At 45.1% G+C, this 27793-nt stretch overlaps 2 protein-coding genes and 1 long non-coding RNA gene across 3 annotated transcripts; all 3 read right to left on the minus strand.

Annotated features, from left to right (window-relative positions):
• Positions 1 to 571: 571 nt before the first annotated feature.
• LOC106562562 (microtubule-associated tyrosine carboxypeptidase 1) lies at positions 572 to 15529 on the minus strand. The gene is made up of 7 exons (XM_045689716.2): positions 15313 to 15529; positions 12992 to 14512; positions 11625 to 11768; positions 9517 to 9649; positions 6330 to 6635; positions 6040 to 6137; positions 572 to 5793 (listed from the first exon to the last, which is right to left on the minus strand). Exons 2-7 carry the CDS (start codon positions 14480 to 14482, stop codon positions 5632 to 5634), a joined length of 2334 nt encoding a protein of 777 aa, XP_045545672.1. The 5' UTR covers positions 14483 to 14512; positions 15313 to 15529; the 3' UTR covers positions 572 to 5631.
• Positions 15530 to 17505: 1976 nt separating this feature from the next.
• On the minus strand, positions 17506 to 20934 carry LOC145859159 (uncharacterized). The gene is made up of 2 exons (XR_014379397.1): positions 20724 to 20934; positions 17506 to 20581 (listed from the first exon to the last, which is right to left on the minus strand). It is a non-coding gene; the product is annotated as an uncharacterized LOC145859159 (long non-coding RNA).
• Positions 20935 to 22243: 1309 nt separating this feature from the next.
• LOC106587932 (C-C motif chemokine 2-like) lies at positions 22244 to 23351 on the minus strand. Its single transcript, XM_014176593.3, has 3 exons — positions 23285 to 23351; positions 23030 to 23156; positions 22244 to 22364 (listed from the first exon to the last, which is right to left on the minus strand). The coding sequence occupies exons 1-3, from the start codon at positions 23349 to 23351 to the stop codon at positions 22244 to 22246; spliced, it is 315 nt and encodes a 104-aa protein (XP_014032068.1).
• Between the last annotated feature and the right edge of the window lie 4442 nt (positions 23352 to 27793).

Raw genomic sequence — 27793 nt, forward strand, 5'->3', positions numbered from 1 at the left:
TCCATTTAAGAATGATGGAGGCCACTGTGTTCTTGGGGACCTTCAATGCCGCAGACATTTTTTGGTACCTTTCCCCAGATCTGTGCCTTGACACAATCCTGTCTTGGAGCTCTACAAACAATTCCTTCAACCTCATGGCTTGGTTTTTGCTCTGACATGCACTGTCAACTGTGGTACCTTTTTATATAGACAGGTGTGTGTGCCTTTCATGTCCAATCAGTTGAATTTACCACAGGTGGACTCCAAGTTGTAGAAACATCTCAAGGATGATCATGAGCTCAATTTTGAGTCTCATTGCAAAGGGTCTGAATACTTAGGTAAATAAGGTAATTCTGTTTTTATTTTTAATAAATTAGAGAAAATGTCACTTTTTGCTTTGTCATTATGGGTTATTGTCTGTAGATTGAGGATTTTCTTTATTTAATCAATTTTAGAATAAGGCTAACGTGAAAAAATCAAGGGGTCTGAATACTTTCCGAATGCGCTCTACCTAAGTCAAAATATGGACACTTTTCAGATCAGTATCTAATATATTCCAAAAATGTAAATTTATAGAAAGTAATAGACGACGTCAGTTTTAATGTGTTGTTTTAATAAATAATCTGGAAATCCCAGATTATTTCCAGAACATAAAATGTGCAACATTCATGCAATACAAATGACAAAAGAGTGATGATTAAAATGCAGTCTACAGAAGTCTAACTTCAGCAGGGCTGCGTTCAGCAGGTTGTAATACACTGAACACTGCAGATAGAAATGCTATGAATAGAGCTGACAATTCCACAACGTAGTGCCCCACTGAACGCAGCCCAGGTGAGTTCTAATCGAAACCCATCTAAGACACGCCCACAACACCACCTTTCTCCTCTAAAGCCAATCACGCATGTGCCATGTCAAACATAGGAAAGGAGGAAGCTGCTGTGATTAGTCAGTTTTGGCTGCCTGACAGTATGAATTAAGGTTGGCATGGTAGCGTATCTCAGTGGCCTGTCCTTTATAAAGGTGTGTTCCTCTGGCCAGACGTTGCTGACACATTCCAGATCTTACAACGCCTGGATAGGTGTTTTACCTATCAGCTAACCACATGTTATAGCAGTCTGGTGCTCAACGGCACAGTCAATGAAGTGGCACGCAACCATTGGTTGATGCAAGCAACGTCTGAGCAGGGGAACGTGGCCTATAACGTCCATGAACCTGGCATAGAAGGCAAAAGATCCCACATGAGGCGGAGGCAAGGGAAGCTCAGGCCTTCAGCTCAGTCACATCACATTAATACAGTAGCGCTGATATCAAGGGAGCTTGAAGCCCACCAAGGGAGCTCTCGCTCAACACAACAAAATAACAATCAGAACTGGCTCTGATTTAACCACACAATAAGATACGTGTTGTAAAATAGTGGTAAAACTAATCCCAAGGAAGATTTATTTTAACATCCAGACCAGTCAGAATGTCTATCGGCACTCGATAGTTTTAGTCTTCTTTACCTGGTTTCTGGAAAATAATTCCTTGGTGTTCTTCTCCTGTGTTCTGGAATAGAACTGAGGGCTCCTTGGTGTTTTTCTCCTGTGTTCTGGAATAGAACTGAGGGCTCCTTGGTGTTCTTCTCCTGTGTTCTGGAATAGAACTGAGGGCTCCTTGGTGTTCTTCTCCTGTGTTCTGGAATAGAACTGAGGGCTCCTTGGTGTTCTTTACCTGGGTTCTGGAATAGAACTGAGGGCTCCTTGGTGTTCTTTACCTGGGTTCTGGAATAGAACTGAGTGCTCCTTGGTGTTCTTTTTAGCAAAGCTAAAGGCTTAAAACAATCAGCTCCACAAAAAGGAGATACAAAACTAATACCATAGACATTCATTGTTTTTGTCCTGAAAATAAAAACAAATTAAATAACTTACAAATCCATTACATGACCCTGTGGTTGTTTACAGAGGTATAAGAAGCAGAAGCACAGTCTTACAGACATGGGCTGCAGTGGTATAATGTAGGCTATGTACAGTAGTATAATGTAGGCTATGTACAGTGGTAAAATGTTGGCTATGTACGTGAGGAGAATGTACCCGCTGGGCACAGACGTCAGTTCAATGTCTAGTTTTGATTGACATTTGGTTAAGTTGTCAACTAACATGAATCCAATGTGAAATTAACTAAAAATGTCACGATGTCATTGGATTTAGGTTAAAAGATGGGTGTAAAATAGACTAAATTCCCATACGTCAATAACTTTCTAATTCAATCAGTTTTCCACATTGATTCAATTTCATCACAGATCATTTTTCTGGTTGAAATGATGTAATGTTGTTTTTGCCCAGTGGGTATTTATATGATACAGCCAGACAGGCTTGGGCTCCATTCCATTTCAATTCCAGTCAATAGAGAAAGTAAACCAAATTCCAAATGTTACTTATTGAAGAGAATTGGAATTTCAGTGTACTTCCTGAATTGAAATGGAATTGAGCTCAACCTTGTAGCCAGGTTAGCTAGTGGTTACAGCAGGAAACATCAACTAGATTCAGCCGCAGGACAATTTTTATATTCTTCAGCAGATGTTCTGAGGTTTGGAAACATAATTAGAAATGATTTATAGACTGCAAATTGACCACAAGAAGCCACAACGGATATATTTGACTAAAACATAAATCATTTCAAACCTTACATTTGTATACGTTCACATATATCTCTGTTATGTGTGGGAATACATTGGAAAAGATTTTCAAAATTATAATCACTTGCAGCTGATTTGCTGGTGTTTTTACAGTATATTATGTCCAACAATATGTTCAAAAAATTGGGGGGACCAAATAAAATCACTGCGGGCCCCTGGGTTCCAATATTGAGGTAACTTGAATGTGAGTAAAGGCAAGGGGATGGGAACTGCAGCAGCAGTAACCTAATGAAAATGCCTCAAAGACATGCATTGGATATATGTGACGTTCACTGGAAATGTAGTTATGTGACGTACAGTATATGGTCCATACAGACGGACATATCATCCAGGGGGTTGAATATGAACCCAAGGTAGACATCATCCAGGGGGTTGAATATGAACCCAAGGTAGACATCATCCAGGGGGTTGAATATGAACCCAAGGTAGACATCATCCAGGGGGTTGAATATGAACCCAAGGTAGACATCATCCAGGGGGTTGAATATGAACCCAAGGTAGACATCATCCAGGGGTTTGAATATGAACCCAAGGTAGACATCATCCAGGGGTTTGAATATGAACCCAAGGTAGATATCATCCAGGGGTTTGAATATGAACCCAATATGAACCCAAGGTAGATATCATCCAGGGGTTGAATATGAACCCAAGGTAGACATCATCCAGAGGTTTGAATATGAACCCAAGGTAGGTATCATCCAGGGGGTTGAATATGAACCCAAGGTAGACATCTTCCAGGGGTATGAATATGAACCCAAGGTAGATGTCATCCAGGGGTTTGAATATGAACCCAAGGTAGACATCATCCAGGGGTATGAATATGAATCCAAGGTAGATATCATCCAGGGGGTTGAATATGAACCCAAGGTAGACATCATCCAGGGGTATGAATATGAATCCAAGGTAGATATCATCCAGGGGTTTGAATATGAACCCAAGGTAGACATCATCCAGGGGTTTGAATATGAACCCAAGGTAGACATCTTCCAGGGGTATGAATATGAAACCAAGGTAGACATCATCCAGGGGGTTGAATATGAACCCAAGGTAGATATCATCCAGGGGTATGAATATGAATCCAAGGTAGACATCAACCAAGTATCAGAAGAACCGTTCTGTTTCCCTACAGGACTGCTGTCATCACAACAATCCACTGACTTGTTGGACTGTATGACCATGATATAGGATGCATCCCACATGGCAGCCTGTTCCCTTTATAGTGCACGACTTTTGACCTGGGTCCATAGGGTAGTGCACTACTGTTGACCTGGGTCCATAGGGTAGTGCACTACTTTTGACCTGGGTCCATAGGGTAGTGCACTACTTTTGATCTGGGTCCATAGGGTAGTGCACTACTGTTGACCTGAGTCCATAGGGTAATGCACTACTTTTGACCTGGGTCCATAGGGTAGTGCGCTACTTTTGACCTGGGTCCATAGGGTAGTGCACTACTGTTGACCTGGGTCCATAGGGTAGTGCACTACTGTTGACCTGGGTCCATAGGGCTCTATACAGAGAATAGGGTGCCGTTTAGGACTCAGCCATAGTGAATATTATCCAAGCGTAGTAGATATGATCTGAGTGTTGATCTGTTCGTTCCACACACTCTGTCTGTCGGACACTAGCCTTCATTTCCAGGGCTTTCCAACAGCAGAGTGATGAATGACACTTGGGAGGATTAGGGCCAGTCTAGACCAGAGGGAGTCAGTCAGTCAAGGATGGGATGGCCAGTCTAGACCAGAGGGAGTCAGTCAGTCAAGGATGGGATGGCCAGTCTAGACCAGAGGGAGTCAGTCAAGGATGGTAGGGCCAGTCTAGACCAGAGGGAGTCAGTCAAGGATGGGATGGCCAGTCTAGACCAGAGGGAGTCAGTCAAGGATGGTAGGGCCAGTCTAGACCAGAGGGAGTCAGTCAGTCAAGGATGGTATGGCCAGTCTAGACCAGAGGGAGTCAGTCAAGGATGGTATGGTCAGTCTAGACCAGAGGGAGTCAGTCAAGGATGGTATGGCCAGTCTAGACCAGAGGGAGTCAGTCAAGGATGGTAGGGCCAGTCTAGACCAGAGGGAGTCAGTCAAGGATGGTAGGGCCAGTCTAGACCAGAGGGAGTCAGTCAAGGATGGGATGGCCAGTCTAGACCAGAGGGAGTCAGTCAGTCAAGGATGGGATGGCCAGTCTAGACCAGAGGGAGTCAGTCAGTCAAGGATGGTATGGCCAGTTTAGACCAGAGGGAGTCAGTCAGTCAAGGATGGGATGGCCAGTCTAGACCAGAGGGAGTCAGTCAGTCAAGGATGGGATGGCCAGTCTAGACCAGAGGGAGTCAGTCAGTCAAGGATGGTATGGCCAGTCTAGACCAGAGGGAGTCAGTCAGTCAAGGATGGGATGGCCAGTCTAGACCAGAGGGAGTCAGTCAGTCAAGGATGGTATGGCCAGTCTAGACCAGAGGGAGTCAGTCAGTCAAGGATGGGATGGCCAGTCTAGACCAGAGGGAGTCAGTCAGTCAAGGATGGTATGGCCAGTCTAGACCAGAGGGAGTCAGTCAAGGATGGTAGGGCCAGTCTAGACCAGAGGGAGTCAGTCAGTCAAGGATGGTATGGCCAGTCTAGACCAGAGGGAGTCAGTCAGTCAAGGATGGGATGGCCAGTCTAGACCAGAGGGAGTCAGTCAAGGATGGTAGGGCCAGTCTAGACCAGAGGGAGTCAGTCAGTCAAGGATGGTATGGCCAGTCTAGACCAGAGGGAGTCAGTCAGTCAAGGATGGGATGGCCAGTCTAGACCAGAGGGAGTCAGTCAGTCAAGGGGAAAAAACAGACCACGCTGACCAGAGGTAATTAGCAGCAGGTGACTATTCTTAACGCCTCTGACCACCGAACATCATCCGCCATTTTCTATTCATTTCCCGACCATTCTACATGTTGAATCGCCACCTTTGTTGACGCCCAGCAGGTGATCTACCGCGCTCAGCTGAAGGTCGGTCGGTCAGGGAAGGAGTTCTCTAAGCTGAGCGTCGCTCAGTTCGTTGACCGTGACAATGTGGTCCAGATGCTGAAGGTATTTCTCCTGGTCCTGCATGAAGTGAGGGATTCTGGTCCGGCGGAGGACGGCGATGTGCCGTAGCCTTTCCACGTCCTCAAACGACACCTGGAGGGCCAGAAGAAGGATAGGTTAACGTCATCATCACATCGGTGGAAAATTCACAGACTCAACCTCTTTCCAACCCGATCTGATATTACAACAGCCCTGTCTGTGCTCTACTTATGAGGTATGTAGAAACTACAATTCAGCTTTTTTGCTGCAAAAAGGAAACATGAAACAACCAAACTATATGTCATCACCGTGGGGGGAAATAAACATGAAGCGATCCTGTACGGGAGGATGATGACTGACCTTGCCTAGCGAGGTCAGCATCTTGAAGTCGATGTTCCTCCGATGTCGTAGAATCCTGAGGATTCCGTCCAGGTACACTTGATCTTTACTGAAACAGCCTGATTCACAACCACACAAACAATCAAGTCAACACAGAGACCACCAATCCTTAAAAAAATGTTTTTTAAATAAGTCAGATTTTTTGGGGTGCATAGATCTACTACTGGTACATGTGCAATGGTTCGTGTATTCACACACGACACACACACACACACACACACACACACACACACACACACACACACTCTCACCAGGCTGCGAGGTGTCCGTCTGTCCCCTCTTGGCTCTGAGGCAGTACTCCCAGCGCACCGCGGGATCCTGGACGAACTGAGCGATGTGGCTGAAGAGCTGGCTGAAGCTCATCCTGGTGGCGTGATACACCGTATAGTAGAGCAGAGCGGCGCGCCACAGGTAGGGCTGTTTCCGTAGCAACACACTGTGCAGGCTGGCCAGGCCTTCTTCCGTGGGATTGGCCGGTTTGAGGCCATACTGCTTCCTGCCTGCCGAAGTGGACCAAGGCTGGAGGTTGTTGTTCACACCTCGAAGGTAGTGGGTTCCTGGGAGGGACAGAGATGGAATATCATGGGGATGTATTGAGGCACTGTGTACCTGGTAGGACACGCAAATTATAACTCAGAACTAATTTATGATGCTGTGTGGATGATACCCACATCCCCCATCCCCCACCCCACATCCCACATCCCCACCCCACATCACATATCCCCACATCCCACATCACTTATCCCCACATCCCACATCCCCACCCCACATCACATATCCCCACATCCCCCATCCCCCACCCCACATCCCCAACCCACAACCCCACATCCCACATCACTTATCCCCACATCCCACATCCCCACCCCCACATCACATATCCCCACATCATATATCCCCACCCCACATCCCCCATCCCACATCCCCACCCCACATCACATATCCCCACATCACATATCCCCACATCACATATCCCCACATCACATATCCCCACCCCACATCCCACATTCCCACCCCACATCCCACATCACATAGCCCCACATCCCACATCACATATCCCCACATCACATATCCCCACCCCACATCCCCACCCCACATCACATATCCTCACATCACATATCCCCACATCACATATCCCCACCCCACATCACATATCCCCACATCCCACATCCCCACCCCACATCCCCACCCCACATCCCATATCCCCACATCCCCACCCCACATCCCCACCCCACATCACATATCCCCACCCCAAATCACATATCCCCACCCCACACCCCACATCCCCACCCCACATCACATATCCCCACCCCACATCCCCACCCCACATCCCACATCCCCACCCCACATCCCCACCCCACATCCCACATACCCACCCCACATCACATATCCCCACCCCACATATCCCCACCCCACATCCCCACCCCACATCACATATCCCCACCCCACATCACATATCCCCACCCCACATCCCACATCCCCACCCCACATCCCACATCACCACCCCACATCACATATCCCCACCCCACATCACATATCCCCACATCACATATCCCCACATCCCCCATCCCACACCCCACATCCCCACATCACATATCCCCACATCACATATCCCCACCCCACATCCCCACATCACATATCCACACATCACATATCCCCACCCCACATCCCCACCCCACATCACATATCCCCACATCACATATCCCCATATCACATATCCCCACCCCACATCCACACCCCACATCCACATCCCCCATCCCACATCCCCACCCCACATCCACACCCCACATTCCCCATCCACATCCCCATCCCACACCCCCCCACCCCCCACCCCACATCCCATACCCCCCACCCCACATCACATATCCCCACCCCACATCCACACCCCACATCCCCCATCCCCACCCCACATCCACACCCCACATTCCCCATCCACATCCCACACCCCCCACCCCACATCCCATACCCCCCACCCCACATCCCACATCCCCACCCCACATCACATATCCCCACATCACATATCCACACCCCACATCACATATCCCCACATCACATATCCCCACCCCACATCCCACATTCCCACCCCACATCCCACATCACATAGCCCCACATCCCACATCACATATCCCCACCCCACATCACATATCCTCACATCACATATCCCCACATCACATATCCCCACATCCCACATCCACATCCCATATCCCCACATCCCCACCCCACATCACATATCCCCACCCCAAATCACATATCCCCACATCCCCATCCCACACCCCACATCCCCACCCCACATCACATATCCCCACCCCACATCCCCACCCCACATCACATATCCCCACATCCCACATCCCATATCCCCACCCCACATCCCCACCCCACATCCCACATACCCACCCCACATCCCACATCACATAGCCCCACATCCCACATCACATATCCCCACCCCACATCCCACATTCCCACCCCACATCCCACATCACATAGCCCCACATCCCACATCACATATCCCCACATCACATATCCCCACCCCACATCCCCACATCCCCACCCCACATCACATATCCTCACATCACATATCCCCACATCACATATCCCCACCCCACATCACATATCCCCACATCCCACATCCACATCCCATATCCCCACATCCCCACCCCACATCACATATCCCCACCCCAAATCACATATCCCCACATCCCCATCCCACACCCCACATCCCCACCCCACATCACATATCCCCACCCCACATCCCCACCCCACATCACATATCCCCACATCCCACATCACATATCCCCACCCCACATCCCCACCCCACATCCCACATACCCAACCCACATCACATATCCCCACCCCACATCCCCACCCCACATCCCCACCCCACATCACATATCCCCACCCAACATCCCACATCACATATCCCCACCCCACATCCCACATCCCCACCCCACATCCCACATCACCACCCCACATCACATATCCCCACCCCACATCACATATCCCCACATCACATATCCCCACATCCCCCATCCCACACCCCACATCCCCACATCACATATCCCCACATCACATATCCCCACCCCACATCCCCACATCACATATCCCCACATCCCCACATCACATATCCCCACATCACATATCCCCACCCCACATCCCCACCCCACATCACATATCCCCACATCACATATCCCCATATCACATATCCCCACCCCACACCACATCCACACCCCACATCCCCCATCCACATCCCCCATCCCACATCCCCACCCCACATCCACACCCCACATTCCCCATCCACATCCCCATCCCACACCCCCCACCCCACATCCCATACCCCCCACCCCACATCCCATACCCCCACTCCACATCCCATACCCCCCATCCCCCATCACAGATCCCCCACACAGTAAAAACATGCTGTATGGTGCAGTCAGCGTACTGTACCTATCTCATGCCTGAGCATGCCCTCCAGCCAGTGTTGTCGTGCTCCAGACAGGTTGATAGTCAGAGTGGGACGACAACTCTCTACCATCATCACCGCCTGGGACAGCAGCTCCTCAGACAGACACACCACCACCTAGACAAAGTTAACACCATACTCTTCATCATCATCATCATCACCGCCTGGGACAGCAGCTCCTCAGACAGACACACCACCACCTAGACAAAGTTAACACCATACTCTTCATCATCATCATCATCACCACCTGGGACAGCAGCTCCTCAGACAGACACACCACCACCTAGACAAAGTTAACACCATACTCTTCATCATCATCATCATCATCATCATCACCGCCTGGGACAGCAGCTCCTCAGACAGACACACCACCTAGACAAAGTTAACACCATACTCTTCATCATCATCATCATCATCATCACCGCCTGGGACAGCAGCTCCTCAGACAGACACACCACCACCTAGACAAAGTTAACACCATACTCATCATCATCATCATCATCACCGCCTGGGACAGCAGCTCCTCAGACAGACACACCACCACCTAGACAAAGTTAACACCATACTCTTCATCATCATCATCATCATCACCGCCTGGGACAGCAGCTCCTCAGACAGACACACCACCACCTAGACAAAGTTAACACCATACTCTTCATCATCATCATCATCACCACCTGGGACAGCAGCTCCTCAGACAGACACACCACCACCTAGACAAAGTTAACACCTTACTCTTCATCATCATCATCATCACCGCCTGGGACAGCAGCTCCTCAGACAGACACAACACCACCTAGACAAAGTTAACACCATACTCTTCATCATCATCATCATCATCATCATCACCGCCTGGGACAGCAGCTCCTCAGACAGACACACCACCACCTAGACAAAGTTAACACCATACTCTTCATCATCATCACACAGACCACCACCACCTAGACAAAGTTAACACCATACTCTTCATCATCATCACACAGACCACCACCACCTAGACAAAGTTAACACCATACTCTTCATCATCATCATCATCATCATCATCACCGCCTGGGACAGCAGCTCCTCAGACAGACACACCACCACCTAGACAAAGTTAACACCATACTCTTCATCATCATCATCATCATCATCATCACCGCCTGGGACAGCAGCTCCTCAGACAGACACACCACCACCTAGACAAAGTTAACACCATACTCTTCATCATCATCATCATCACCGCCTGGGACAGCAGCTCCTCAGACAGACACAACACCACCTAGACAAAGTTAACACCATACTCTTCATCATCATCATCATCATCATCACCGCCTGGGACAGCAGCTCCTCAGACAGACACACCACCACCTAGACAAAGTTAACACCATACTCTTCATCATCATCATCATCATCATCACCGCCTGGGACAGCAGCTCCTCAGACAGACACAACACCACCTAGACAAAGTTAACACCATACTCTTCATCATCATCATCATCACCGCCTGGGACAGCAGCTCCTCAGACAGACACACCACCACCTAGACAAAGTTAACACCATACTCTTCATCATCATCACACAGACCACCACCACCACCTAGACAAAGTTATCATCATTACCTTCATCGTCATCATCATCATCATCATTACCTTCATCATCATCAGACCACCACCTAGACAAGGTCATCATCATTACCTTCATCATCATCATCATCATCATCAATCCAACCATTATTATGAGCCGTCCTCCACTACACTACCCGTAACACACCAACCCTCAAATACACTACCACAACACACCAACCCTCAAATACACTACCACAACACACCAACCCTCAAATACACTACCCGTAACACACCAACCCTCAAATACACTACCCGTAACACACCAACCCTCAAATACACTACCACAACACACCAACCCTCAAATACACTACCCGTAACACACCAACCCTCAAATACACTACCCGTAACACACCAACCCTCAAATACACTACCACAACACACCAACCCGCAAATACACTACCCGTAACACACCAACCCTCAAATACACTACCCGTAACACACCAACCCTCCAACACACCACACGTAACATGTGAAACCTCACTCACCTCTCCTACACAGTTCTCCTTCTGCAGGTACTTGCGTGCAGCAGCCCAGACTCGACTCTTTGGTAAAATACTTCCTCCCGTCACTTCCTCAAAGTTCTCATAGTTACCAAACTTCCTCAGAATACACTCCATAATCCCAACAGCCTGTAGAGAGAGAGAGAGAGACAGAGAGAGAGAGAGGGAGAGAGAGAGAGAGAGAGAGAAACACCCAGAGAGAGGGAGAGAAACAACCGGAGAGAGAGAGGGAGGGATGGAGAGAGAGGGAGAGAAACACCCAGAGAGAGAGAGAAAGGGAGGGCGGGAGGGAGGGAGAGAGAGAGAGGGAGAGAAACACCCAGAGAGAGAGAGAGAGAGAGAAAGGGAGGGCGGGAGGGAGGGAGAGAAAGAGAGGGAGAGAAACACTCAGAGAGAGAGAGAGAGTGTTCACAAACAGACTCCACAGAGCCACAGGACAGCAACACGATTAGACCCAACCAAATCATGAGAAAACAAAAAGATAATTACTTGACACATTGGAAAGAATTAACAAAAAAACAGAGCAAAACAACAGGCCCTAAACAGAGAGTACACAGTGGCAGAATATCTGACCACTGTGACTGATGCAAAATTAAGGAAATCTTTGACCATGGACAGACTCAGTGAGCATAGCCTTGCTATTGAGAAAGGCAGCCGAAGGCAGACCTGGCTCTCAGGAAAAGACAGGCTATGTGAACACTGCCCACAACATGAGGTGGAAACTGAGCTGCTCTTCCTAACCTCCTGCCCAATGTATGACCATATTAGAGACACATATTTCCCTCAGATTACACAGATACACAAAGATTTCAAAAACAAACCCAATTTTGATAAACTCCCATATCTACTGGGTGAAATACCACAGTGTTCCATCACAGCAGCAAGATGTGTGACCTGTTGCCACAAGAAAAGGTCAACCAGTGAAGAACAAACACCATTGTAAATACAACCCATATTTATGTTGATTTATTTTCCCTTTTTGTACTTCAACTATTTGTACATCATTACAACACTGTATATAGACATAATATGACATTTGAAATATCTTTATTCTTTTGGAACTTTTGTAAGTGTAATGTTTACTGTGGCATTTGCTTTGGCAATGTAAACATATGTTTCCCATGCCAATAAAGCCCCTTAAATTGAAATTGAGAGACAGAGAGAGAAACACCCAGAGAGAGAGAGAGAGAGCGAAACATCCAGAGAGAGAGTTTATTAAGATACAATATGTCAGGAGGAAGACATTTCAAGTTAATTTGCCACAAAATAAACATAATAACTAAAAATGCAGAAATCCCCAGAGTGGGTTATCTTCCTATCATCTAATATCTTTGCCAGACAGAGAGGCTTACCTGTGCGAGGAAGAGGTCAGATCCATCTCTGTATTTCTCCAGCACAGTGCTGGGCTCCGGGGTCGAGTACTCAAACTGGGGGTCGTATTTATAGTCAGACTGGAAGAAGGCCTGCCTCTCCTGGTCTAGGTTAATGGGTCTTAGGGCCACAAGGAGACAGGGGCCTCGCGGTGTGGAGGGCAAGGGCAGCGGGGAGGCCCCTCCAAACCCCCGGGCAATGTGGGGAAGGGAGGTGGCTGGACGCATATGCCCCCTGGTGGCCCGGAGGCCCATTGAGGACTTGTTGACGGTACAGGTGCTCTCGCTGCGGCGCATCCAGCCTCCGGGGCCCAGGCTGGGGCTGGTGAGGGAGCGTGCTGGGGGCGCGGGGGCAGTGGAGGGACCACCAGCGCTGTGCCAGGGGGGCTGTAGGACCCTGCGGTCCAGCGCGGGCTCGGAGCCACGGAGGCGCAGAGGCGTCACGTCCAGGCTGAGGGGCCGGCGGAGAGTGGGTCTAGTCGCCACCTTATTCCGAGACGAGGCCGTTGCCATGGTGACGTCCCGCCGCAGAGAGACAACCGGTCCATCGTATGGCAAGACTGAGTGAGAGGAATTGGTAGAGGAGCCAACACTGGCCCTAGGGCTGGGGGTAAGGCTGACATCTGCCACCAACGACTGAGGTTGAGGCTGGGGTCCATTGTGGGAGTTGGATACCCGCTCCCTCTTGGTGACACTGCTTGTCCTGGCGTGGAGCCTAGTGTTGGTGGTGGTGGGAGGGTCCGCTGTTGGTTCCTCTGTTCTTTTGGTGGTTTTGGTAGTGTCCTGTCTGGTCTCTTCTGTTCTAGTGGTGGTGTTGGTGGTGGTTTTGGGGGCATCCGGTCTGGTGTTTTCTAGTCTGGTGTTGGTGGTGGTTTTGGGAGGCTCTGGGCTGGTGTTTTCTAGTCTGGTGTTGGTGGTGGTTTTGGGGGCATCCGGTCTGGTGTTTTCTAGTCTGGTGTTGGTGGTGGTTTTGGGAGGCTCTGGGCTGGTGTTTTCTAGTCTGGTGTTGGTGGTGGTTTTGGGGGCATCCGGTCTGGTGTTTTCTAGTCTGGTGTTGGTGGTGGTTTTGGGAGGCTCTGGGCTGGTGTTTTCTAGTCTGGTGTTGGTGGTGGTTTTGGGGGCATCCGGTCTGGTGTTTTCTAGTCTGGTGTTGGTGGTGGTTTTGGGAGGCTCTGGGCTGGTGTTTTCTAGTCTGGTGTTGGTGGTGGTTTTGGGGGCATCCGGTCTGGTGTTTTCTAGTCTGGTGTTGGTGGTGGTTTTGGGAGGCTCTGGGCTGGTGTTTTCTAGTCTGGTGTTGGTGGTGGTTTTGGGAGGCTCTGGGCTGGTGTTTTCTAGTCCGGTGCTGTCGGTTGTGGTGGTTTTGCGAGGTTCCGGTCTTGGTTCTGGACCCGTCAGGTCTGTGGTGCTGCTGCCCCCTCCGACCTCGTCGACGTCTGTCCGATCCATACAGTCCTCACCCGGGTCCAAAACCATCTCCGCTGCTGCTGGTCCAACCACACCACACTGCAAACACAAGATGGTCAGCTTTTTGGTCTGTCACAAATTACCCATTGATTGGTATGACCTTTTTATGCAGTCAGTGCTTGTGTCATGAATAGGTTACAACAAGTTCAAAATGATTTGTGCCACTGCTTTAACTGGATTCCATGAATCCATGAATGGCCTAGGAGCCATCTGGACAGGGACACACACATGTCCAACGGTCTGATTGCACAAGTATACCTCCGATTTGAATCGGCCTGCCTGCAACATAGACAGGGCTCGGTCAGGGGCGGGGATTCTGTGCTGCTGAATACGAAACTAGGTGGTCGGGACGGCGGGACGGGTTCTAGTCATCCCATATATGGGACTAGTAATGACTTCAAACAAAAACAAAAGATCCGAATCATATAGATGTTTAGCCTACTACATATGTAGTTTATATTTAAACAAGGCGATCGCGACTTCTGCTGTGTTTTGAGGTTTCATATCCATTTGGACCACCAAAGTGTTTTGCATACAAATTTGCAGGATATCTCTCCGTTATTGTGACATTGTCGTAATGTAATGGAACAAATAGTCGGTTGTTGAGTACAGCAAACCGTTTTTATGACACCGTGTTATTATTATAGTTATGCCAATAGCCATAATTGTCAATATATTGTATTCAATGACAGTAAAGGATGAATCGACAAAATAACGGTTTTCTATCAACATGTGTAGTTTTCTTCTGATCTGATCTCCAGAATCAGATAATACATCGAGGATGAATGAAACAAGACAATAACCGAAACTCCAATAATCGTATTCATAAATGTTTTTACCTTGCAGCGGGGTTTGGTGATCAGATTTGTAAATGCAGGCTTTTCTTTAATTCATGATGACGCCCAGCTCTGCTTGTGCTCTCCACAATGAGCCGCGGGAAGGTTTCCGGTGGCGCCCGGTGAAAAATGCTCATTGGATATGAGCAGCTATAGTGGATGGGCTGCCGGAGAGGCATGCGAGGAAGTTCGGACTGTGTTGGAAGATATGACGCGGTGGCACAGCTGATGAACTACAAAGTGCCATGCGCAGTGCGTGCCGCTATCCTGCGTCCTTACGCACGTGGCACCTCTCCGAGGCAACCGAGCAATGAGGAGCACGTAGGCTACGTTCCCCGAGGTTCATATAAGCCCCACGTAATTATAACGGTTAAAGTCCTTATAGTGATATACAGTGCCTTCGGAAAGTATTCAGACCCCATTACTTTTTCCAGAATTTTTTACGTTACAGCCGTATTATAAAATTGATTAAATGACAACAACAAAAAATCTCAGCAATCTACTACACACAATACCGCATGACAAATTAAAAACCGTTTAAAAAAAATCTTTGCAAATTTATCAAAAAACAGAAATACCTTATTTACATAAGTATTCAGACCCTTTGCTATGAGACTTGAAATTGAGCTCATGTCCATCCCGTTTCCATTGATCATCCTTGAGATGTTTCTAGAACTTGATTTGAGTCCACCTGTGGTAAATTCAATTGATTGGACATGATTTGGAAAGGCACCCACCTGTCTATATAAGGTCCCACAGTTGACAGTACATGTCAGAGCAAAAATCAAGCCATGAGGTTGAAGGAATTGTCCATAGAGCTCAGAGACAGGATGGTGTCGAGGCACAGATCTGGGGAAGGCTACCAAAAAACTTCTGCAGCATTGTTGACCCCCAAGAACACAGTGGCCTCCATCATTCTTAAATAGAAGAAGTTTGGAACCACCAAAACTCTTCCTAGAGCTGACCGCCTGGCCAAACTGAGCAATCGGGGGAGAAGGTTGTAGCGTCATACCCAAGAAGACTCAACGCTGTAATCGCAGCAAAAGGTTCTTCAACAAAGTACTGAGTAAAGGGTCTGAATACTTATGTAAATGTGATATTTCAGTTTTTCTTTTTTTTTATAAATGAGAAAAAAAATTCTAAACCTGTTTTTGCTTTGTCATTATGGGGTATTGTGTGTAGATTGATGAGGGACATTTAAAAAAAATAAAAAAATTACAATACGGCTGTAACGTAACAAAATGTGGAAAAGGTCAAGGGGTCTGAATACTTTCCGAAATCACTGTAAGTGTAACGGCTGTCGTCGGAAGAAGACCAAGGTGCAGCGGAGTTAGTGTTCATCTTGACATTTAATTCAAACAAAGAGAACACTGTACAAAAAAACAGGAAAACCGACAGCCAAACAGTACTGACAGGAAACACACTGAACAGAAACAATTACCCACAAAACCCAAAGGAAAAACATGCTCCTTATGTGTGACTCCCAATCAGCAACAACGAGCTTCAGCTGTGCCTGATTGGGAGCCAGACACTGCCCAAAACAAAGAAATACAAAAACATAGAGAAAGGAACATAGAACGCCCACCCAATGTAACACCCTGGCCTAACCAAAATAAAGAACAAAAACCCCTCTCTATGGCCAGGGCGTTACAGTAAGGCTCTGGGTATTTCTATCTATCAGTCAATAGGCCTATGGTTAAACTGTTCTCAGAAGCCTTCCCATCCAAAGGTCTTCAATAAAGCCCCCATGCAGTCTTTTTAATTAAATGTTTAAAAAGCTTTGTCTAATATATCATTGTGTGTTTATTTCATATATTTTTTATTTATCATTTATTTTCCTGAGATTTATTTTGCCGTTGAAATGCAACAATCTGATTGTGTGGCTCTGCCGATACATATGTTAATATACTGGAGAATAGGATCCTCTAGACTCTAGTCTAGAGCCTACCATGCTTACCCCTTCAAGTTAGGAGGATACATTTGTTAATATACTGGAGAATAGGATCCTCTAGACTCTAGTCTAGAGCCTACCATGCTTACCCCTTCAAGTTAGGAGGATACATATGTTAATATACTGGAGAATAGGATCCTCTAGACTCTAGTCTAGAGCCTACCATGCTTACCCCTTCAAGTTAGGAGGATACATATGTAAATAAAATATGACTGGTCATTGGTCATAATAATCAGATTGTGATGTCATGCTGTGGGCCAATAACTCCATCCCGCCTGAACAGAATGAAATTCCAGGCGATTTTATTTTTTTCTCTCCAAAAAGATTACACTAAAAAGGCATTATCGTAATGTTCACAATTTCAGAGTGTTATTTTGACCTCATAGAGTGGAAATATCATTTAAAAATAAATAGGACATTCACGTTTTTCACCGTACTGCCCCTTTAACAGCATAATACTTGAATCAACAACATGTAGGCTATGTTACTTACTACAATCACTCTGCATAGAATAGAAAGATCCTCAAAATGATTTTTATTTCAGAGTTCAGTTTATAAAATAACATTGGTTCGTGTATGATTTCACATTTTGGTTAATTTCATGTAACGATTAATCAATATAAACAGGCTAGTATAGATTAGTAGAATATTTTATACTGTTGATCACTCACTGCTAATTTCCTCAGTTGGCCTAGATCAGGCTGCATGTAACTGGTTTAAACAATTACTTGACAGATAAAGCTCAACGTGTATCTACTGATGATGTTAAATCAGGTTTCCTGGATATTAAGAAAGATGTCCCGCAGGGGTCGATTCTGGGTCCTGTACTTTTGACTGTTTGAATTGACAATATCGACTTGTCTTATAAACAAACTGTAACCTACACTTGTATGCTGTTGATACTGTCGTGTCTGCTATTGACCCCAACGTTGACTAGTCTCTATCTGAACTACAGTCTGTCTTCATTGTATTATGATACTGTTGTGTCTGCTATTGACCCCAACGTTGACCAGTCTCTATCTGAACTACAGTCTGTCTTCATTGTATTATGATACTGTTGTGTCTGCTATTACCCCCAACGTTGACCAGGCTCTATCTGAAATACAGTCTGTCTTCATTGTATTATGATACTGTTGTGTCTGCTATTACCCCCAACGTTGACCAGGCTCTATCTGAAATACAGTCTGTCTTCATTGTATTATGATATTGTTGTGTCTGCTATTACCCCCAACGTTGACCAGTCTCTATCTGAACTACAGTCTGTCTTCATTGTATTACAGAAAAACTTAATTGACCTGAAATTAGTGTTGAATGCAGATAAAACTAAGTGCATATTGTTCTCTAGAGCACATAAAAACAAATAAGATGATTTCAGCATATGAACGTTGGATGGTTTTTCATATTGATCGTGTCCCTGCTTACAAATATCTGGGCATCTGGATAGATGAAAAGCTGTCTTTTATAAAGCATATTGATGAGTTAGCTGAGAAGCTGAGAGTTAAAATGGTCTTCTATAGAAACAGGTCCTGCCTCTCGCTAAATAGTAGAAAGCATATCATTCAGTCGACGTTCCTATCAGTCCGAAACTATGGCAACATCATGTATACTAACGCAGCTGCCACTTCATTAAAGCTTTTAGATGCAGTTTATCATAGCGCACTGTGGTTTATTACGGGTGATAGTTTTAGTACTCATCACTGCATTCTCTACTGTAAAGTTGGTTGGCCGTCTTTGATATCACGTAGGTTGATACATTGCTGTGTTTTCATTCAAAAAGCACTTATACAAAAATGGCCACTGTACTTACATTTTAGTCATTTAGCAGACGCTCTTATCCAGAGCGACTTACATTAGTGAAAGCATACATTTCATAGAATTATTTTCCTGTGCTGGCCCCCCGTGGGAATCGAACCCACAACCCCTGGCATTGCAAACACCATGCTCTACCAACTGAGCTACAGGGAAGGCTACTTAATATCTTTACTACATTTAGACATGAGTCACCACACCCAGTCTCAGGGATGGGAAACTCTGGAAATTCATTTGGTCTCAACGGAGTTTGGTGAATCAGCTTTTAGTTTTCCTACACTTTATTTGTGGAACAATCTTCAAAGGGTTCTTTAAATGTGATGTTTTGGTGTCTCCAGGTCAATTCAGAAAGCTGATTGAGGACATTATTACTGATGAATGTGATGTTTTGGTGTCACTCGGTCAATTCAGAAAGCAGTCCATCTTGTTGTTTTGAGTATATAGTCCATGTACATTGTATGCTACTTACAGCAGAGCTTTACGAGGGCAGCTGCTGGGGGTCGTTGTGACAGAAACCACCAGAGAAAGAGGATTCCTGGTGGTGTAGGACTTTAAACAGCAGAAACCACCAGAGAGAGAGGCTTCTTGGTGGTGTAGGACATTAAACAGTAGAAACCACCAGGGAGAGGCATTCTGATGGTGTAGGACTTAAAACAGCAGAAACCACCAGAGAGAGAGGCTTCCTGGTGGTGTAGGACTTTAAACAGCAGAAGCCACCAGAGAGAGACAGGCATCCTGGTGTTGTAGGACTTTAAACAGCAGAAACCACCAGAGAGAGACAGGCTTCCTGGTGGTGTAGTACTTTAAACAGCAGAAACTACCAGAGAGAGGTTTCCTGGTGGTGTAGGACTTTAAACAGCAGAAACAACCAGAGAGAGAGGCTTCCTGGTGGTGTAGGACTTTAAACAGCAGAAACCACCATAGAGAGAGGCTTCCTGGTGGTGTAGGACTTTAAACAGCAGAAACCAACAGAGAGAGGCATCCTGGTGGTGTAGGACTTTAAACAGCAGAAACCACCAGAGAGAGAGGCTTCCTGGTGGTGTAGGATTTTAAACAGCAGAAACCACCAGAGAGAGACAGGCATCCTGGTGGTGTAGGACTTTAAACAGCAGAATCCACCAGAGAGAGAGGCTTCCTGATGGTGTAGGACTTTAAACTGCAGAAACCACCAGAGAGAGAGGCATCCTGGTGGTGTAGGACTTTAAACAGCAGAAACCACCAGAGAGAGAGGCTTCCTGGTGGTGTAGGACTTTAAACAGCAGAAACCACCAGAGAGAGAGGCATCCTGGTGGTGTAGGACTTTAAACAGCAGAATCCACCAGAGAGAGACAGGCATCCTGGTGGTGTAGGACTTTAAACAGCAGAATCCACCAGAAAGACACAGGCATCCTGGTGGTGTAGGACTTTAAACAGCAGATACCACCAGAGAGAGACAGGCATCCTGGTGGTGTAGGACTTTAAACAGCAGTCTCTGCCAGTCCCAGATGATAGATCATGAATCTGCCACTTGACCTCAGAAAACAAATAAAAACGAATTGGTGAAGACAAGAAAATCAAGATACACACACACACACACACACACACACACACACACACACACACACACACACACACACACACACACACACACACACACACACACACACACACACACCTGCAGATGTTGTATGGAGGGAGCAGAGCAGTCCCAGGAGGAGTAGAGCAGTCAGGGTCTTCATGGTTCAGAGATGGTTGAGATGCTGAAGATTGTATTGTCTGAGATGGTCTCTGATGCTCTGGTCTGGTTCTGTGTGTGAGTTCTGTTCTGTTCTGATCTCTCATTATATAGAAACAGCTATTATATAACAACTCAACCATGAACAGCCAGAGCCCTTCCCTCAATTTCTGTTCCTCTTCCCTGGTCAAAAGTAGGACTCACTTCTGCACTGCTGACAATAACAACTTTGGTGGAGAATTGCTTGTTCAGCATTCATATGTACATTATGCATTGGTTCTAACATTCTTGCAAGATATCAAAATAGGTTGTTGGTAAAAGTTCAAAGTTATAGACCTGTTAGGTTGGGGCTAAAGTTCACAGAGTTATAGACCTGTTCGGTTGTTGGATAAAGTTCACAGAGTTATAGACCTGTTAGGTTGGGGGATAAAGTTCACAGAGTTAAAGACCTGTTAGGTTGGGGGCTAAAGTTCACAGAGTTATAGACCTGTTAGGTTGTTGGATAAAGTTCACAGAGTTATAGACCTGTTAGGTTGTTGGATAAAGTTCACAGAGTTATAGACCTGTTAGGTTGGGGGCTAAAGTTCACAGAGTTATAGACCTGTTAGGTTGTTGGATAAAGTTCACAGAGTTATAGACCTGTTAGGTTGGGGGATAAAGTTCGCAGAGTTATAGACCTGTTAGGTTGTTGGATAAAGTTCACAGAGTTATAGACCTGTTAGGTTGTTGGATAAAGTTCACAGAGTTATAGACCTGTTAGGTTGGGGGCTAAAGTTCACAGAGTTATAGACCTGTTAGGTTGTTGGATAAAGTTCACAGAGTTATAAGACCTGTTAGGTTGGGGGATAAAGTTCACATTTATAGGCCTGTTATGTTGGGGGCTAAAGTTCACAACTTGGAAATGAGGAAGGGAAAGTGAAAGACAACACATTCCACCAATCTGGAGTATTTGACTATAAAACATATATCTTAGAGTTTTGTTGGAGTTGAGTTGAACAGTTTATTCTGTTTCTGTGTTGCTGACTGTTGACCTCTGTTGTCTTGGAAACAGAGGTCTCTGTAGTTCCATGAGTTGTAACACATGAACTGTTTCCTGAAAGAAGAAACAACCAATATGCTGAATCTGCTGGTTGCTAGTTTAAGGAGATAGTTGATATCTGTCCATGTAACTAGCAGCATGTCTCAAGGAGTTGGAAAGAACTCTCCCTCACTAAATGTGAAGCTTTAGTAATCAAAGCATGAATACCACAATAAGAATACAATTAACTTCATTAATAAAATTTTGACATTATTTATCTTTATTGCTGAAGTAAAAAAAATAATTTGTTGACAAAACAAATCATTTCAAAATACAAGGTAACTTCACAGTATGGTAAATAAATAAGAATTAAATAATATTACTGTATTTACAACAAAAATATAATATTTTATTTTCTTGACAGATCTGACAGCTATGGCAGTTAGTTTGTGGCGATGGTGGTTGATGACGTCATCGATCTGCTCTCAATCTTGGTCACATGACTCTGGACCCAGGCCTGAGATGGGTCGACACAATATCGAATCTTTTTCTTTGTTGTAAACCTGCAAACAATAAACAACACATATATATTTAGGGGTATCTAAACAAAGCACACACCAAACTCACATGTGGAAGACTACTGTATGGATGTTCCAACATTATTCTGTGTGAATTGTGCATGTACCTACAGTCCTACTGGTTGAGTATGGAGGAAGACAAGTATCGGACCATTCAATTACATTCAGAATCACAATGTCATTATTAGGACTGTCAAACGATTACAACATTCTATCGAGAATATTTCAAATGTATTATGGTTAATCTCTCTCTCTCTATATATATATTAATATAGAACCTCTATGAGGTTGTAACCATGCAGCCCTAGCAACACAATGGTTGTAACCATGCAGCCCTAGCAACACAGAGGTTGTAACCATGCAGCCCTAGCAACACAATGGTTGTAACCATGCAAGCTTAGCAACACAGAGGTTGTAACCATGCAAGCTTAGCAACACAGAGGTTGTAACCATGCAAGCTTAGCAACACAGAGGTTGTAACCATGCAGCCCTAGCAACACATTTGGACCCGCCCACCAAGGATGTAGAACATGTTATGTCCCGTAGAAATCTAAGTGTGTGTGTGTGTGTGTGTGTGTGTGTGTGTGTGTGTGTGTGTGTGTGTGTGTGTGTGTGTGTGTGTGTGTGTGTGTGTATGGTGGTTAACTTACACCAGTGCTTGGCGAGGGCAGCTACTAGGGGTTCTGGAAACTGAAATCACTGCACCAAGAGGGATCCTCTTCGTGTGGAACTTCACACAGCAGTCTATGGCACTCATTGCTGAAATCCCCATGACACCTGGAAACAAAGAACGGTCACACTCACTGGTCAACACAGGCATCTCATGTGGTGCTTCTTCCTATACACTCATATGCATACTGTACACACACACTGTACACACACACTGTACACAAACACACACGTACCCTGTGCAGACGTCTTATGGAGGGAGCAGAGCAGTCCCAGGAGGAGTAGAGCAGTCAGGGTCTTCATGGTTCAGAGATGGTTGAGATGCTGAAGATTGTATTGTCTGAGATGGTCTCTGATGCTCTGGTCTCTGATGTCCTGGTCTCTGATGCTCTGGTCTCTGATGCTCTGGTCTCTGATGCTCTAGTCTCTGATGCTCTAGTCTCTGATGCTCTAGTCTCTGATGCTCTAGTCTGGTTCTGTGTCAGAAGTCTAGCTGATGCTCTGGTTCTATGTCTGAGGTCTGATCTGACCTGTCTTTTATACAGAGAGCTGGTCCATCAGACCCATTGACAATTGATGGGGGAAACTCCCCTACATACCCTCATTCACTCTGAATATCTTTCTAAGAACCAACATTCTGCCCTTCAGGTTCCTCTTCTTCAGTTCTCTGTAACTCTGTTTCCTCCAGGATGTTCAGCAGTGCTGCTATTTTCTGAAATACGCAGAATACATTTACTGGAGAATTGCATATCAAAGGAAGGCTATTAAAGTGGACTATATACTATGATGCATTACATCAAATACAAGAAGAATTAAGATTAAATTAAATTCTCTACATCATAACCAACTAGTTTGTAAGTAATACTTGAAGTCAACTATGTATCTTTCAACTTTTAAATGTAGATTTTAGGATATGTGCATATTGATTTAAAACCTGTAGCATACTGTTAACCTTTACATCATAGTGAAATTAAAACACAGAATATTTTTTTATCAATTAATCTCAGATTATTGTGGTGTGGTTCGTTCCCAGGTCGAGTCATAACAAAAGGCCAAAAATGGGACCCAAAGCCTCTTTGCTTGGCACTCAGCATTAAAGGGGTAATCTGCCATTGTGAATTTCATTTTTGGACTTATAAATTACTTATACCCATTGATTCTTGAGGAATATATCTTATACAGGCGAAGTCGGAAGTTTACATACACCTTAGCCAAATACATTTAAACTCAGTTTTTCACAATTCCTGACATTTAATCCTAGTAAAATTCCATGTCTTACGTCAGTTAGGATCACCACTTTTATTTTAGGAATGTGAAAAGTCAGAATTCGTAGAGAATTATTGATTTCAGCTTTTATTTCTTTCATCACATTCTCAGTGGGTCAGAAGTTTACATACACTCAATTAGTATTTGATAGCATTACCTTCAAATTGTTCAACTTGGGTCAACGTTTTGGGTAGCCTTCCACAAGCTTCCCACAGTAAAATGGGTGAATTTTGGCCCATTCCTCCTGACAGAGCTGGTGTAACTGAGTCAGGTTGGTAGGCCTCCTTTCTCACACACGCTTTTTCAGTTCTGCAAACACATTTTCTATAGGATTGAGGTCAGAGCTTTGTGATGGCCACTCCAATACCTTGACTTTGTTGCCCTTAACTTTGGAAATATGCTTGGGGTCATTGTCCATTTGGAAGACCCATTTGCGACCAAGATTAAACTTCCTGACTGATGTCTTGAGATGTTGCTTCAATATATCCACTTAATTTTCCTGCCTCATGATGCCATCTATTTTGTGAAGTGCACCAGTCCCTCCTGCAGTAAAGCATCCCCACAACATGACGCTGCCACCCCCGTGCTTCACGATTGGGATGGCATTCTTCGGCTTGCAATCCTCCACCTTTTTCCTCCAAACATAACGATGGTCATTATGGCCAAAAAGTTATATTTTTGTTTCATCAGACCAGAGGACATTTCTCTAAAAAGTATGATCTTTGTCCCCATGTGCAGTTGCAAACCGTAGTCTGTCTTTTTTATGGTGGTTCTGGAGCAGTGGCTTCTTCCTTGCTGAGCGGCCTTTCAGATTATGTCGATATAGGACTCGTTTTACTGTGGATATAGATACCTTTGTACCTGTTTCCTTCAGCATCTTCACAAGGTCCTTTGCTGTTGATCTGGGATTGATTTGCACTTTTCGCACCAAAGTACGTTCATCTCTAGGAGACAGAACGCGTCTCCTTCTTCAGTGGTATGACGGCTGCGTGGTCCCATGGTGTTTATACTTGCGTACTATTGTTTGTACAGATGAACGTGGTACCTTCAGGCGTTTGGAAATTGCTCCCAAGGATGAACCAGACCAAGGATGAACCAGACTTGTGGAGGTCTACCATTTTTTTTTGAGATCTTGGCTGTTTTCTTTTGATTTTTCCATGATGTCAAGCAAAGAGGCACTGAGTTTGAAGGTAGGCCTTGAATTACATCCACAGGTACACCTCCAACTGACTCAAATGATGTCAATTAGCCTATCAGAAGCTTCTAAAGCCATGACATAATTTTCTGGAATTTTCTAAGCTTTTAAAAGGCACAGTCAACTTAGTGTATGTACACTTCTGACCCACTAGAATTGTGATACAGTGAATTATATGTGAAATAATCTGTCTGTAAACAATTGTTGGAAAAATTATTTGTGTTATGCACAAAGTAGATGTCCTAACCGACTTGCCAAAACTATAGTTTGTTAACAATACATTTGTGGAGTGGTTGATAAACGAGTTTTAATGACTCCAACCTAAGTGTATGTAAACTTCCGACTTCAACTGTAAATGCTTCATGAGCTCAGGGGCGAAAATCTGATATCAACTTTGGAGGGGACAATTACATTACATTTTCTCAAGAGCAATTCCTGAGGGGGACACCAAAAGTAGTGCTGTAACACATAGCCTACGTTTAATATGGTAAATGTATATTGAGGAACCAAAGAAATAAGGTGTTTGCCGTACTCCTAACTACCGGTACCCAAAACTACACAACTAATCACAACAGCAATACCATTGCCTTTAACAAATCTTAGTTCAGTCACCAGTTTAAGTTGAGAGTGGGGGTATCCATGGCATTTTCCAATTTCCAATTATGTTCCTATTTTACAAGTAAAAAAAATTGAGAACCTTTCATAATGTTGCCAAACAAAGACTCAACAAACTTACCTGAGACTCCCTGTCTCTGCCAGTCTGTCCCTGCATATCTGTCTCCAACTCTGCTGTCTGTGTGCCATCTGTTGCCTGGTCTGCCTAATGACATCATTGTGAAACATTTCCATTAGAATTTCATTTCTTTCTTATGAACATTTTATCAACTAGTCTTTGAGATATTAGGCTACTAGGGTTCTTACTTTGCGTTTTGGTGTACTGAAAAATACTCTGATGTCCGTCTTTTTTTCTGCCATTTTTCTACCTGGTTGGCTACACAGGTTATTGTAGGTTATTTACAGTAGGAGATGGGCTTCTATCATCTTATCTTCTATCATTCTATATGGGCTTTGATCTAAAAGGTAGCTAGCAAATGTGAAACGGATTGCAGTGACAAGAGTTGACAGCTGTATGAGTTCACCATTTACACAACATATGCTGCAACCTTTTGTAATTTTAATCGTTTGTTTCATATTGGCTGGCTTCTAACAATAGCTGAATTTGCAAAGCTAGCGAGCATCAATTCAGTGGTGTTTGCTATAATCTTTGCTACCCGGGTTAAATAAAGGTGAAATAAAATATATAAATAAAAGTTCCCTTGTGACAATTTAGCTTTTGCAACGAGACCATTAAATATATTTAAAACAATGGTAGAAGAGAGTGTAGTTCTGTTCAGTTTATCACTAACCTTATCACAGGGACTTTGAAGCACTAACTTACATGCATGCTGATCTTGGAATAAATTGACGATAGCAAAGATTCCATCTTTGACGACGCCACATAAATGGAATAGGTACTAGCTAGCTTAATAGTTAATATTTGCGTGCTAGCTCTGCATATTCAGCTAGTGTGTGTGCGCGATTGACTGGATGAACCTCACGCCAGTTACGCTCATTGAGTCTCTACGTTACCTCGCAAGCTAAGGAACTGGCAGTGGATCAAACCATTGTGAGGCAAAGGGTGGGGGGGGTCGCAATCTTTTGAAACTTAAAAACGAGCTATTAACCTCTTGGCGTTCCCCTAGGATAGGGGGCGCTAAAGCGATTTTTGAAAAATATTTGTGGCCATTTTAAATGGCCTCCTACTCAAACTCAGAAGCTAGGATATGCATATAATTAATACTTGTGGATAGAAAACACCCTAAAGTTTCTAAAACTGTTTGAATGGTGTCTGTGAGTATAACTGAACTCATATGGCAGTCAAAACCCCGAGACAGATCGAAACAGGAAGTGGAATTCTGAATTGCGAACTCAACTTCATCACGTTGCCTATTAATCACACCGTGAGCTATGGTTCATTGAGCACTTCCTATTGCTTCCACTAGATGTCCCCAGTCTTTACAAAGTGGTTTGAGACTCCTACTGTGAAAACTGAATGAATGAGACGCAGTGGAACGTGGTCACACGGAGAGGGCCATCACCATTATGACGCCGACGCCCCTGGTTACCCTCCCCTTTCGAAACGTTTTGAAACACAATGCAATCGTCCCCCTCGAATCTTATTGGCTCTCTTGTTGAAAAACGCCCTGAAGATTTATGTTATACAACGTTTGACATGTTTGGACGA

The sequence above is a fragment of the Salmo salar genome, chromosome 11 (genome assembly GCF_965601325.2).
Source record: "Salmo salar chromosome 11, fSalSal1, whole genome shotgun sequence".
In the NCBI taxonomy this organism is placed as follows: Eukaryota; Metazoa; Chordata; class Actinopteri; order Salmoniformes; family Salmonidae; genus Salmo; species Salmo salar.